At 53.5% G+C, this 14,988-nt stretch overlaps 1 protein-coding gene across 1 annotated transcript in view; it reads left to right on the top strand.

The window, feature by feature from the left end:
- The window catches only part of COL27A1 (collagen type XXVII alpha 1 chain), a 125,280-nt gene that overhangs the window by 13,657 nt on the left and 96,635 nt on the right, over positions 1 to 14,988 (top strand). Inside the window, exons 4-5 of the mRNA XM_029919629.1 lie at positions 1,200 to 1,253; positions 5,166 to 5,219. Of these exons, the coding sequence (XP_029775489.1) occupies positions 1,200 to 1,253; positions 5,166 to 5,219 (108 nt within the window). The remainder of the gene's footprint in view (positions 1 to 1,199; positions 1,254 to 5,165; positions 5,220 to 14,988) is intronic.

The raw sequence follows: 14,988 nt of genomic DNA, 5'->3' as shown, positions 1-14,988 counted from the left end.
TGTCAGGCGTTTCGTTAATCCTCATTTATCCCTTGAGGGGAGGCAGGGGGGTAGCGACTGGACCCACGGTGAATGAGAGCAGTGGGGACTCAGGCCACAGGGCATGCACAAAGTGTCCAGCTACTAAGTAGCAAAATCAGAAACTGGACAAAGGTCAGCCCTCGGTTTAGTAAGTCTGTTCAGCTGCCTCCTTCCCAAGCTACAGGGTTAGACCTTTCTGGGAAATAGGGAGCCACTGAATGTTGTTGAGCCTCGGGGCACCTTGGGGAGATGAACAAGGCTGTGTAGAGGAGGACAGGAGCAGAGAGAGGGTGGAGGCGGTGAGATAAAGGAGGGCGCCGTTGCAGGTTCTGGGGGAGCAGTGCTGAAGGCCGGACCAGGCTGTGACCGCTGCAATAGAAGGAACGTTTCAGTTATGTTCTATACCAGTCACTGAGTTAAATGTTTGCCATCTCTCATTTCACCCCTGTGACAATCCTATGAAGAGGCTATTTTGGCCCCCATTTTATAGGCACAGGCTGGTTCAAGAACTTGCCCAAGCCCAGCTGGTAAGAGGCATCATGAGGTTTGAACCCAGGCCCATCTGATGCAAAAGCCTTTGCCCTGCGCCCTTTATGCTGCACTGCCTCTCCACGGTGCAGAGATGCTCACTGTGACCTTGGACAAGTCCCTTCTCTGCTCTGGCTCTGCAGAGAACTTGGATGAGCTCTGAGGTCTTTATCTTATCAAACATTTAGCTGAGAGCCCCAGGGAGAGAGTGAGAGAGAGAGAGAGAGAGAGAGAGAGAGCGAGCGAGAGAGAGCAAGCTTAGTTCCTCTAAGAAGACCATGTCTGGTGAGACTGATAGGCTTCTGGGCAGACAATGCTTCAAATAATATAGGAGCCTTTACAATAGAGGGAAAGAGGGGACTTGAGTAAACCTGGGGGAGAAATCGGGGAAACCTTCCTGGAAGAGGTGACACCTGGGTAAGTTAGCTGAGTAATAAAAGATGAAAACTTCAAAGACCTAGAAACAGCAGATGCAAAGGCCCAAAAGCCTTGAGGAGTTTGAGTTCCCTAGGTGGGGACCTCAGAGGACCCCTCTTCTCAGCCCCTGGGTTTCCATGCCCAGAGCTCTGGACAGGTTTGTTGAATGACTGCTTGAACCCATTCTCTGCTGCCTCCTGGCACTCACACTATCTTCTTGCTTTTTTCTTTAGGGCCCCCCTGGGCTGCCTGGGCTCCCTGGACCCCCTGGTGCACGGGGGCCTCGGGTAAGTGATCACACGCTGTCTGGGGGAGATCTGGTTGGCCCTTTGTCCTCTATTCCACAGCCCCTAAGTTCCAGCCTTGCTGTGTGTCCTCAGGCTGTTCCTTGTCCCTCACGGGCACCATTTTCCATTCTGTTCACTGGAGTGTGCTTAGGGCTCATAGGGGGCATGGTGTGGACAGGCGTGGCGTGGTAGAGTGAAGGTCAAGGCCCAGGGTCTCCGTTGTTCCTCGTGTGTCACGCGTGGGAGAAGACCACAGCTCCTGAGCAGATGGGTTTCAGCATTTGTTCGGAAGAAAAGCCGGTTTGGGAGAACGTGACCCTCACATCCATCTTCCCATCTCTGCAGGGCCTGCGGTAGGGAAGTTGACAGAGGCAAGGTTGAGGGGGAGCTCCCCGTGCTGAAAGGTGTCATCAGAGGCTGGAGGATGGCCTGGCCTAGCCGTTGTTGTGAAACACCACTCTGTGTGTCATGCCTCCTACGTCACTTAATGCCACCTTGCTTGAGCCCCTCTCCCCCAGGACCCCCGTGGGCCAGTACAATCGCTCTCGTTTTAGGGATGAGGAAACTGAGCATGTAGGAGATGGAAGAGCCAGGTTGGGAGCCCAGGCTCTTAACCATATGCTGGGACCCTTGGGGGGTTTCTCTTGTTGAGAAATCTGTCCTTTTCCCAAGAGGGCTCAGACCCACGACGCCTGGCACCTGTGCCCAGGCTGAATCAGCCTTTCCCACGCTGGGTGCCTGGCAAGGCTCTGGCAGAGACAGCTGCCCGGGGCATATTTTTAGCTCTGAACCCAGCGGATGGTTCTGGTTATGTAATTACTCGAGCCCTAGTTCCCTCCAGACCTGGCCCTGTGCTCTCTGGGCCCAAGGCTCTGGAATTTGCCGTCTAAAGCGGCATTTCCTCCTGGCTTCAGAGTCTCCGTGGAGCCCATACCGGGAGCTGGAGACCACAGAGATCCCAGGGATGCTGCTAGCCACAGGACCTGGTAGCCTGGGGCCAGGATGAGGCCCCTGGACATAGCAGGCACTTTACCCATCCAAACCTCTCCTCTGCACCTTCGATAGGGCTGTTCCCTCCACCTGGCCCTGGCGCCCCGGGGCACCCTTCTTTGCAATCCTCCTCCATCCCCTGCTGAGTCAAACACCACCACGTTTCCCGATGACTCCTGTGGCAGTAAATCTGCTTCTCCGGCTGGCACGGATCACTTTCAGAAAGCTCACAGGGACTGCTGAGCTCTGTTGGCTGAGCCACATAAGCATGATCTTGTCCCACACTCCTAGTCATTCCCGAGAAATGGATTCCAATACTTTCCCCATTTTAAAGGTGAGGAAAACTGAGGCTCAGAAAAGTTGTTACTTCAGATAAAGTCAACCATAGGGTAAATGCCCGCGCTGGGACTGAGCCCAGGCAGTGTGAGCCCGGAGCTTAAGATCGCAATGATTTATTACACTGACTTTTCTCTCTACTTGGTCGAGCCCCTGTGGGCCAAAGGCAGGCCTTGTTTATTTCTCTTTCTCACACGATGCCTCACAGAGTGTCCCGCGTGCAGCAGGTGCTGGCCAAATGGTTGAAGAGTTCTAGTCCGGGAGTTAACATTTCACCCCAGAAGCTGTGTGATCTTGGGCAAATCCCTTCCCCTTTCTGGGCCTCAGTTACCCCATCTCTAAAGTCTGGGGTCCTCCCAGGATTTTCCAAGGCATTTCCTTAGAAAGGTACTTCCAAGGTTCCTCCCAGCTCTGAAATTCCATGAGTGTGAATGGCTCTCTGCGTGCTCCCCTCCCCAGCATCCTGTTTCTAGGCTGGAAATTCCATAGATCATAAAATTCCAGAGATAATAGAATGTGAAGATTAGACAATCCCAGCTCCTCTCTGCACAGATGGTGGCTCTGGGGCTCCAGGAGGGGCAAGGCCGTACCTGAGGTCACCCAAAGCTCAGCGGCATGCCTCTTCCCACCTCCGCATACTCCCCCAGTCCACGGAAGGAAGTTGGGGAATCCCTGGGCCCACCACACACCCGGCTCTCTGAGCTGCACCATTTGCAGAATGGGTCTGTTTGGCTCCCAGTCAACTATGTGCTCCGTTTCTCTGCAGGGCAGTGGCCGGAGAGGGGCGGGGAGGTGGGGGTGGGGAAGCAGGAAGCCCCCACCTTCATAAACTGCAGATGGGGTAGCGGAGTGCTCCAGCCCATTCTCCCCAGGGCGGCTGGGGCGAAGTGGCCACCGCCAGCCTCCCACAGCCCACGCCTGGTTCTGGAGTGCTGGTCAGGGACCCCGCCTCAAATGCCTTTACCCAGTTCAGGCTGAGCTCTGAGGTTAGACCCCAGGGACCCGGGCTGGGGTGAACATCTGAAGTCTTCCAGATTCCCTGCAGACCACCGGGCTCTAGTCACTCATAGGACCATTGGGGAGAGCAAGGCCAGGGAGGAGGAGCTGCTCACAGCCCATTCTAGGTCTTGACACTTCTAGGTCACATCCCCATGCCAGGAGACAGGGCTTGGTGGCATGCTCTAGAGGGCTGGAGAACTGGTTATGTTAGAGGGAGGGTCCCCCACGATGCCATTATCAATTCCCCAGGCCCAGTGAGCTTCTGAACACTGTTCCTCCTCAACGTGTTCAGAGAAGGGGAGGGTCCCTGTTTGGGCATCGAGGAAGAGGGAGGCGCCTTGGTTGGAATGTGACAGGCTACAGCTGGAAGGTTGGCCTCCTAGAGGGAGGAAGGAAGCAAGTTCACGCACAGCTAGCCAGATGAGTCAAGAGGGGCCAGGGACAAGGGCAGTGTGTCTAGAAGCTGGTGTGGGGGGGCCCCCCGGGCCTCTCGGGGTGCCTCTCCCCACCCCCACGGCCTGCCAGACCAAGACTCTCAGGAATTACCTGGCTCTCAGGGCTCTGTTTCTGTTACTGACTGCAAGACTCTAACCCAGGGCCCTTGCTGGAGAAAGTAGACATAACAGGGCCCAGCTGTTATATTCGATTCAGATATGACCTGGGAAAATCCAGCGCCGTGAATAAGCCTTAGCCCTGAAGCCAGCAGGCCTGGGTCCCAGCCCTGGCTTAGCCAACGCTCTGCTGTGTGACTTGGCCAAGACTCTTTGACTCTCTGGGCCCAGTCTTCCTATAGCTGCTCCGAGGGCCCCAGAGGACCATAAGCTCGGAGCATGTAGGAATCTAAGGGAGAGAGAGCTCTCTGGGTGGGCTGTGGCCCCAGGAGGAATGCGCCTTTTTTCAGGAGATGCTAAATACTCCCTTCACTGAGTTCTCAACTCCAAAGGCCGACACAACGGTGTGGTTGGAGTCAAAAGGGAGCAGCGGTTCCTTTAGGCAGACGTCCTAGACGATCCCTGGAGGAAGCAGCGTTTGAGCCAGGCCTGGAAGGATGGGTGGGTGTCAGCTGGAGGGGAATGGATGGGAAAGGCATGCCCGGTGATGGGAACAGCACGGGCAAAAGGGATGAGGCCTGGTGGAGGGAAGCAAATCGACAAGTGAGTTTTGAGCTCGGGGAGCCAGCCTGGGAAGGGCTGTGGGGCCAGGTGGAGAGATGGGGGAGGCGGTAAGACCCAGAGGTTGAGGGCTTGTGCTTTGGGCCAGACACCTGAGGTTGAGCCCTGGCTCTGGCTCTTAGCAGCTGAGTAACCTGAGAAAGTTCTAAACCTCTCTGAGCCCCAGCTTCAAAATAGGAATAATGATGGCTCCTACCTCGCAGGTTAGTAGTCAAATGAAGTGAGGCATGGAAACTGTTTAGGGCCTGGGTGGGCACTGAAGGGTCCTCCCCAAGAGCGGACCACCATGAGCTTCCTGCTAAGACTTAGCTCGGCGAGAAGACCTGGAAGGGTAGGGGGACTGTGCCAGGCATGGCTGTGGGAGGTGGCATGCGCCCATTTCCACACTCACCTCTTTGTTTCTTTTCCCTTTCAGGGTCCTCCTGGGCCTTATGGGAACCCAGGCCTCCCCGGCCCTCCTGGGGCCAAAGTGAGTATTTGCAGTGGGGTCTGCACGTTGGGCCGGGGAGTGGGTGCTGGGGTTGGGGCCACATTTGGGGTGCTTCTTAAGGGCTCCGAGTGGGAGGGCCTCAGTGCCACAGGCAGTCCTGGAGCACTTCCCAAGTGTCGGGATGGCGACACACTGGGGACTTGGGAGTAGAGCTTCTGGCTGAGGGGCGGGGAGTTAGGGAGAAAGGGACAGCTACCACCTACAGCCCTCAAAGGCGAGTAGGAAGAAGGGTCATTTGCTGCTAAATAGGGTGGACCTGGGGTGTAGGACTCGGGGTGTAAGTTTTACTGGGTTGTAAGACTCACCCTAGGAGGCACTTTGTCTTTCAAGCTGGGGAGGAGGGACGTGGTCCTGTTTGAGGACAATCAGTGTCACATGGACGTGGGCTGGGGGCAGGGACCAGAGCAGAGGCAGGGAGGCCTGGGAGGGATGCCCCGCCAGCCTAGGGATGGGGGAGGACGGGAAGCAGATGCATTCACGATGTGCTGGCGGAGGGGGGGGTAGAGAGGGGCGGCTAGAGGCGAGAGATAAGAGACCAGTGACTCCCTGGTGTTAACCTGGGAGACCAGATGCGGGAACCCGGTGAGGATGGAGAGGGTGGGGATGTACATTTGGGATCCTGGAGTCCCGCCGAGTAGAGACGATTTGTGGACAGACATTGGGAACTCTGCAGGATGCTGAGCTGGAGATAGATAGAGCCTGGAGGGAGGGGGGAGATAGAGATGCCACCTCCCCCAGGGAACCTTTCTGGAATGCTCCAGTTAATTTTAAGATGAGACCTCAGAGACCAGAGGGACCAGTGCTCTGACACCGGCTGGGAACTCGAGCCCCGGAGCGCCTCGCTCTGATCCTGGAGCTCCAGCAGCGAGCAGGGCAGTCCAGGGCTGTGCCGGGAGTGAAGGGCCTGAGTGTCAGAACGTGTGCGTGGCCAGCAACATTTAGGTCATGGAGAGAGGTCTCCAGGAGTGGCCAGAGAAACAGGAGGAAGGGGAGGAAGTTGCAAGGTCAGGGATGCCAAGAACAAGGGGACTGTGCCGAAGGAGTGAGGAGCAGGCCACCAAGGCAGACTGGCTCCACATTAGGACAGTGCCCGGCCCAGCCTGCCCTCCGCGAGCTAATGGGGGTGGTCAGGCCCAAGGTGATTCTTTGCTAAGCCTGTTGTGCAGGTCGAGTGGCTTAAAGCTGTTAACTGGCTGGTCCCCAGGTCATGCAGCCTCCAAAGGCCAGCTCTGGTGACCACCAGCTTGTCTGGGAGTTTGGGCCACACGGCCCGGATGGGCTGGGGTCCTTCCTTGCAAAGTGCGCACCGAGGCTCCAGGTGATGGGGAGCCAGCAGCTGCCTGGATGTGTTCTGGTTTTAACAAGGTGGCTAGGGCAGTGTTTGATAGCATCGCTGGGTTCCTGGCAAACACTTGATAGTGATAATCAGCACATATTGTACCTACTGTGGGCACTGTGCACTGTGCATGCACTTTATGTAGCTTGTCTTTATTTGATTCCCCCACAAAGACCTAAAGAGATGGGTGTGGATACCGTACCCATTTACAGATAGGGAAACTAAGGGCTAGGCACATTCAGCCGTCATCTAGGAAACAGTAGCAGGAGCTGCTCCAATGGGCCAGGCAGGAAGAGGGAGCTCCCACGGAGACTTCCGCTTTGCACAGGCCTCCGGGCTCTCAGGCCGAGAGTGCGTCATGACGCCCAGCCCCCGCAGCTGTTCCGAATCACCAGGTCTGCTGAGGAGCATGCCTTTCTTGGTCTGGCTGGGACTGTCCAGTCCTCCCCACTCCTGCCAGCTTCCAGACCGATCCCTTGCTTCTGTAGCAGCAGACGCTCCTTCCGCGGCCTGTGCTGGCCCCACGTCGCAGGGCCTCAGCTCCAGGCCCACGGCAGCCCTGGCCTGGCCTGCTGCCCACGCTCTCTCATGCAGCCAGTCGTGTGCCGCGGCTGGAGGTGGGGTTCCTCCTCTGCTTCCCCTTCCATTTTGAGAAGCAGACTGAGGTGTGGTGAGGGAGGCTAGTACCTAGCAGGTGACCGTGCCTCCTGACACATGTAGCTGGGATGGATGGACTCAGGGACTCCCGGACAGGACTCCAGCCCTGCTTCTGCATGTAACTGCTAAGGGTGTGGGTTCCAAAAAATATGATGGAATAAGAGGTTGTGCCTTCCATTAGTGCTCGCGTAAAACTCCAAGGGGAAAAGTCATGCCCTTTGCCTGCTACTTGGCCTAGAACCCGGGGGTGAGCAAAGGTGGCCCCCAGGACAGGCCAGTGGGTGGAAGACCCCTCTTTGCTGGGCTTGGGTCCTGGGCTGTGCTTGATCTGTAGCGTGGCCAGGACAAGGATAAAGCAGGGGCTCTCCCTGGATGGAATTCCCAACTTAGCTGAGATCAGAAGAGAATCTGTGACCCAGGGGTGTGATTCTGGGGAGAGGGACCTCACTGTGTCCCAGATCCCCTTGGGCCTGAGAGGTGACCTGATGGGATAGTAGGGCTGGCCTCTCCCAGGCCCTGTGCTGGTTCCTCCTCTTACACATGATGTTGGCTTCTGGAGCCGCCCCTGGGGCCACCCATCCATTCATCTTCTGTCAGTCAACTAACATTTATTGAGCACCTACTATGTGTTGCTGATAGAGAAATCAGGAAGGTCTGCCCAGGTGAGAGGGAGCCTCCACTTTGTCTGGATGGGTCATTTTGCATTCATTGTTTCAGTGGGTTAATGGGGCCCTTGGGAGTTTATAGACTTGTAGGGTGAAGACTGAAGGGCGGGAGAGACAGGTGGATTGAAGAAGGTCAAGAAAGGAAGGGTGAGCCAAGGAAGGACTGCATGCTTCTTGAGGTCACAGAGGACCATGGTGACTTGCCTGGGTTACTGGCAGTGACCAGCAAGGACAGGACTATATGTTGGATGTTTGGGTTTGCCCACTGGAAGACATGTGTCAGGGCCCCTGCAAGCCAGAGCCAAGCTTCATCCACCCCGCCTGCCCCAGGCTTCATGACTTTGCCCATGTGCCCTATCCCCACATAACCCATGTTCAAATCCATCAAGAAGAGGGAGGGTCACCTCCCACATGGAGTCAAGATCAAGGGCTTTGAACATGAGGCAGAGAAGCTGGCAGCCTGGGAGGATGCGTTGGCTGACGTTAGAGGCCCAGTGTCGAGTCATTGGATTGATTCGTGGAGCCAACCAACCCACAGTTGTTGCCATAGGAAAGGGCAGTGATTAAAAGCACAGGCTGGAGCCAGATGGTCGAGGTTCAAATCCCAGCTCTGCTATCTCCTAGTTCTGTGACTCTGGGAACATCATTTCAGCTTCTCGTGCTTCAGTGTCCTCCTCTGGAAGATGGATGGTAAGAGGAGCCACCCCCTTGGGTTGTCATAGGAGGAACTGAGTCCCTTAGAGCAGTTCTGGCCTGTGGCAGTGCTACAGAAGGGGCGGCTGTCAGCCCCATGCAAGGTGTTGGGCCAGTGTTGGGTCACCAGCAAGTACGCTCCCTGCCTTTGTGGAAACAAGCAAACCACACTGACAAATGCAGAATTATGCCATGATCAGAGTTCCACATGAGAAGCATGGGGTGCTCCAATGCCAACGCAGTGGGGATTGGTCTGGTCTGGGAGGTGAGGAGTGCCTTCCCAGAGAATGCATGGGTTGAACTAAGGTCTGAGGGGCAGCGGGTGACAAGACACAGAGGCAGGAGGTGGCTGGGGAGGGTAGCAGGCCTGCTGGGCACTGGTAAGACTTCAGGACTTCATGCAGGGAGCACGGGGTTTTAGCAGAGGTGACGTGATCAGATGAGGTCTGCGAAGGCCCCTCAGGCAGCCTGAGGAGCAGGGCCTGGCCAGCAGCTGGCAGGGAGGTGTGGGGCTGGGATGCTGGTGCTGGACCATGGTGCAGTCAGGTGCGATGCAGGGCTGGGGCAGGTGAGGGGCTCTGGGCCAGAGGCAGGTGAGGCCCCAGTGGTGCAAGAAATCCCAAGCTGCCCGGGCCAGAGGACAAGGCAGCTGGTCCACTCTCCATCTGTGGTGTGGCCTGCTCAGCTCACAGTGAATTACCCAGGATTATTATGAGCCCTCAGGCATTGGGGGAGGATAGGTGGGCAGGAAGGAGCAGACCTGGCGACCGAGGGAGCTGCTGGTAGAGCTGGTGGGAACTGAGGTGGAGACAGCTCTATAGGGTTCTCAGGCCCCCACCTTTCCCCGTTCCTCTGATGATGCAGGTAGGGCGTGCTCATTAAGGGAAATGTGGAATAGTCTAGAAAGTATCATGAAGAAAGTCAGCTCCCTACAATGGCCCTGCCCAGTGATAAGCATTGAGTGCATTTTGAGGATTGGGCCAGGGACTGGCCAACAGCTTTACATACTTTGTAGGGTGCATGTTATTACTCCCATTTTACGGATGAAACCACTAAGGTCCAAGTGGCTAAGTAACTTGCCCAGGGCCACATATCTGAAAAGTGGCAGAGATAGGATTTGGACCCTCTACCGCCTAACTTCAAAGCCTGTATGTGCTTTTAGCTATGAGGCAATTTTGCTCCACTGCTAGCTCCATGTTCTTCCTTTGAGGATTAGCATATGTTATAAGTGTTAACATAGACATATATAACACATATATTTAAACATTTTTTTAATGTTAATTTGTTTTTGAGAGAGAGAGACACAAAGAGTGTTAGCAGGGGAGGGGCAGAGGGAGAGGGTGACACAGAATCCGAAGCAGCTCCAGGCTCCGAGCTGTCAGCACAGAGCCCGACACAGGACTCAAGATCATAAACTGTGAGATCATGACCTGAGCTGAAGTCGGATGCTTAACTGACTGAGTCACCCCAGCGCCCTGCATAAATAACATATACCAATCAAAGTGCATACAGACACAAAGATATAGATGTATATGCACATACATATATATGAATAGTTTAAAATCTGCCCCATACACAAGAGCGTGGTGCATTCATTGGTATTTTGCTGGCAATGCCTTCTAGAAAGATTGAAGCAATTCATGCTGCTTCTAGCATCAGAGCAGGGGATTTTCAAAAGACAACTTATTCTTGTTTTCACTTCACTCCATTGATCATTGAGAAGAAGAATGCGTTTCTTACATCTGTTTTCCATTTGTGTTTTGTCATTTATGAAGTGGTTTATTTGGGTGGCTGGGATGCTATCCTTTGTTATGGATTTGTAAAATTATTTCTATTTACGTATTAAGATTAGGAAGGCTTCACCTACCTCACAAATAGACTCCAGTTTGGCGGTTTGCCTCTGCAGAGTATTCATGATGATCTTCACAGAGAAATGTTTTATCTATTATTTTTTTTGGACCAACCATAGCCGCTAACGTGTATTAGGAACTTACGTCAGACAGTTTGGGAAGGGTCCCCATCCATACGTGAAATGTATTGTTCTTTACTTTTATACTTAGACATTTTTTTCCTACCACATGATCAGATAGGTATTCATTTATCTTCCTAGTCATTTCACAGTATCATTTGTATCTTAAAAAAAATTTTAAACCATCTGGTATTAATCTCCATGGGGGTGGGTATGAGGAGGTGTTGCCGCTTTATTCCCCCCCAATGGTTAACCATTTATTAAGTAACCTTGACTCTATTCCTGGCCATTCAGATACGTGTCGTTGCTCTGTTTGTATACTTTTTGCTAAAATACTATTTTATATGACACCTATGATCTTTAATCTATGCGTCTCCCCCCGCCCCCATTCTTTGAACATATTTCTGGCTATTTATTCTGTCAGATGAACGTTATGTTCATCTTAATCATTTCCTTAAAAGCACCCTGGCAGTTTTATTGGAATTATATTAAATGTGTATATTAATTTGTGAAGAATTAACATCTTTAAAATATTAGGTCTTCCTGTCTAAACCCGTGGCGTGTCTTTTCATCTGGTTGAGTTTTTTAAACATCTCTTGGTAAACTCTTAGAGCATTTATTGCATAAGGCCTACAACAGTTCTGGCTTATGCTTAGAAATTCTGTATTTTTGTTGCTGTTATGAGTGAAATACTTTCCCCATTGTATTTTCTAGCTGACTGTCAGCTTGGAAAACCACTGTTGACGTTTGTATTTTTGTCCTTTTTGTGTGTATTTTATAACCATGCCCTGTACTGAAGAATCTTACTGACTTTCACAGTATTTTCATTGGTTCTCCTGGATTTTTTAGACAGGCACTCATACCGGTTGCAAAAAGGTCTCCTTTTCCTCAAAGGCTAGTTGTCTCATTTGTTTTTCTCGCCCTATTGCATTGGCCTGAGCTTCTAAATGCATGAGGACCACGTTATTTTTAGGGGAAGCCATTCTGAGCCAATCCCAGCCCTAGAGTTGTCCCTTGGGATTCTAATCACTCATGTGCTCATTTGTGAAATATTTTATGATGCCTCCTCTGGGCCAGGCCCTGTGCTGGGTACTTGGATTAGAGATGACTTACACAGAGGATTTCTGGCCCAGAATTTCCCAATCCTTCATGATGTGTCCCTCTCTAGACCTCAGCACTCAGACCCCCTCCATTCTCTCCTCCTCCCAACCCTACCTGCAGAAAAGGAGCTCAACACCATTACCACCCCCACTGTATCTGTGGCCTTTATGGTTGAGGATATGCTGTTCCATCTGTCTTCTAGTTCCAGAGGCTCTGTCAGTCCAGATGGAGTGCCATTCCCCATGCAGAGAGGGAAAGGGGCTTGCCCACCGTCACACAGGCTCGTTGGCTGGAAAGCTGGGTTGGCAACCAGGTTCTCCTCCTCACCAATGTCAAGCAATTAATTAGACGCCATAGATTCCTTCTGTCTCTCACTGGGGAATCTGCAGGAGTCTGGCTGGGAAGACAGAGAGTCATCTCTGTCCCAGAAGTCACACGTTCACCTGACTAGGGAAGCCTCGAGCATGCCTGCAGCTAAAACTGTATCTGCCTCCTCCAGCCTTAGCTCAGCTGGCACTCCCTTCAGGGATTTCCTCTCAGCCTGGGTCAAGTTCTCCCTGACGTCCTCCTGGACTCCTCTTATAGCTGGCTTATAGTGTTTTCATCCGCAGTGAATTAAAATATAAAGACCCTGGGCTCAGAAACCAAACCGCCTGAGTCTAAATCCCATTTACAAATGTATGACTTTGGACGAGTTACTTAGCCTCAGTGCCTTAGTTTCCTCATCTGTGACGTGGGGAAGGTGATTGTTGCTACCTCACAGACATGCGTCCAGGGCTCAGAAGAGCCCCCAGAAAACGCTAGTGCTTATCATTACTTGTCTCTGGTGTCTCCCTCGAGAGTCCCCGATGGACACGAACTGGGTCTTGTTCCCCACTGTGGTTTTCCCTGTCTTTGCCCCAAGAAGTGGCTCAGAGTAGATGTTCAATATGTATCTAAATTTGTAGCTATTGTACTCGGACAGGGATTATATCCCAAGCACTGTGCCAGCTGCTGAAAATCCATAAATAACGGAACTGGCCCAGGTAAGGAACCTGGACAACGGAGCAAGTCTGTCATCTCTTGGGGTCTCAGTTTCCCCTTTTATAAAATGACAGAACGGGATACACAAAGACTCGCCCCTGAGTGCATTTCAAGCCGAGCTCCTCTACCAGCTGCAGACTGAGGTGGGCAAGGGCAGGGTGGGGGAAGCTGCTGTCCTTTTTTGGCCATTGGAATCCTTGGTAGCCCTGAGCCTGGCCTTGCACTTGCACCATGGACATAAAAGGCATTGGAGCAGGGCTTGTGAGGAGCCAAGGCTGGGAGGCTGTGTGTGAGGGGTGGCCGGGGTGAGGTGGTAGAATTGAGCTCTGCAGAAGGGACCTGAAGGGGCCCAGGTGGGCAGACAGCTGGCGTTCCAATGGGAGGGGACAGTCTCCCGCCTAGGCCAGCTGCCATTTGGTCAGAGGGAGTGTGGGGGAGTCATCCGGGCTTCCCATTTGTAACCGAGTAAATGAGTGCTTTGGAGTCAGATAGACTGGGCACTTGTGGAACCTAGGAAGACCTCGCCTCTTACTTGTGTGTCACCCAGGCTGTGACCCAGCCTCTCTGAGCTTGTGTTTCTATCTTGAGTTGCAGCGTGTGGGTGTTAAGAGGTCTAATGGACGCAGCATCAGGCACGGAGTAGGTGTGCTGTGAAGGTCCTCTTCCCTCTTTATGGCTCCATCCTGTTCAAATGTGGCCATGTCTTGCAGAGAGTGGCTGAGTCAGGGTTTGGAAGGGCTGAGTTTTGATGAACCAAAGAGCCAAATGAGAATTAATTACAGTTGGCCAAAGCACTCCTCCCATGTGTCCCATCCATTATCTCACTGGCTCCTTGCCAGGAAACTTAGGATGCTGGCAGATGTGTATGCATGCGTGTGTGTGTGTGTGTGTGTGTGTGTGTGTGTGTGAGCATGCACCTGTGTGCATCTGTGAGTGTGCCTGTGTGTGCACCTGTGTGCAAGAGGGTGTGTATGCATATGCCTGTGTGAGAATGCATGGGCACAGGTGCGTGCACCTACGTGCATGTAGGAATGCGGTGCATATGTCCTTCTGCACACATGTTCCTATGTGTGTGTGGCTGGGAAATGGAAGCGCAGAGCAGTGAAGTGACTTGCTCGAGGGGCCTCTGGGATTCTGTGCCTTCGCCCTAGCACTTCTGACTCAGGGCCCGGATTGGGGAAGGAGCGTGGGAGTAAGTGTGAGGGACAGGGATCGGGGTTCTTGGAAGGTGACATCAGGGTGGACCGACTCTCCAAAGGACTGTTTTCTGAGTAATTTAGCCGTGTTGGGCCAGAGGAGCAGGCTGGCCGCCAGGAGCCCTGGAAGGGATGCAGCTGGTGAGCCCCGTGGCCCCGTGCCCTCAGCTCCAGGCTCTTGGGAGCCAGGATCTTCACGACAGAACGCTCCCGTAAACTAGACATGAAGAGTGCTTGTCTCTGCTTGGGACCCCTCCACCTACTGGCTTCTCCCCAGTTTACCATCTTTTCTAACACGGGGCCCCAGAATGCAGATCTGGGAATGACGACTTCAGGGGTCTTAGCGCTGTCAGTGCATCATCTTGGGGCCTCAGACAGTCCCTTTCCTTCTCTTGGCCTCAGTTTCCCCGCATGTATTGGGGGGTAATCACGCTTCCCTTGCCCGCTTCCTCAGGCCCTTGTGAGGATCTCATGAGACGAGGGCTTTGCACTGTAAAGGGCAATGCACAGATGCAAGTGGATGTTACTGCGCTGACCCTGGGTGATTAGAGGTGAGGGTACCGGACATTCAAGAAGAATCGGGCATGCCTCTCGGATGTGTCTCCCAGGAGTGGTCTGAGAGCCCGGGGGAATGGGCCAGGAGGCAATCCTGGCAATACACACACGCAAGGACTCGGCACCCAGAGGTCTTCTGGTTGGTTAGGGTGGACATGTTCAAGCTGCATCTTGAAGAATGTCTGTGGTTTGGTGAATGTGGATGGGGGACTGGCTTGCTAGGTGGGGGTGACTGCCTGAGCAAGGCCCGGGCAGCAGGGAAGCCCAGGGCATGGCTGAGGACGCGCCGTGGGCCAGCAAGGAGAAGAGGGACCCTGTCTGTGGGTTTGGCTGCTGGAAAGAGAGCCAGGTGTGCAGAGGATGGGAGGGACCAGATGACAGAAGATGTGGACGCAAAAGGAGGAGCCTGGACGGGGCATCATGCAGTCAGTAGGGAGCTGTGGAAAGTGTTAGCACAGGGAGGAATTGAACTGGAGAAGACCCCACTGGAGGTGTGTGAGCCGGGGTGTGGGGGACCGAGGGGGCATTTTAGCAAGAGGCAGGGATTTGAGCA

Source organism: Suricata suricatta, chromosome 13, assembly GCF_006229205.1.
Source record: "Suricata suricatta isolate VVHF042 chromosome 13, meerkat_22Aug2017_6uvM2_HiC, whole genome shotgun sequence".
Classification (NCBI taxonomy): Eukaryota; Metazoa; Chordata; class Mammalia; order Carnivora; family Herpestidae; genus Suricata; species Suricata suricatta.
The sequence above is the reverse complement of the archived record's forward strand: the minus strand, read 5'-3'. Positions and strand labels throughout refer to the sequence as shown.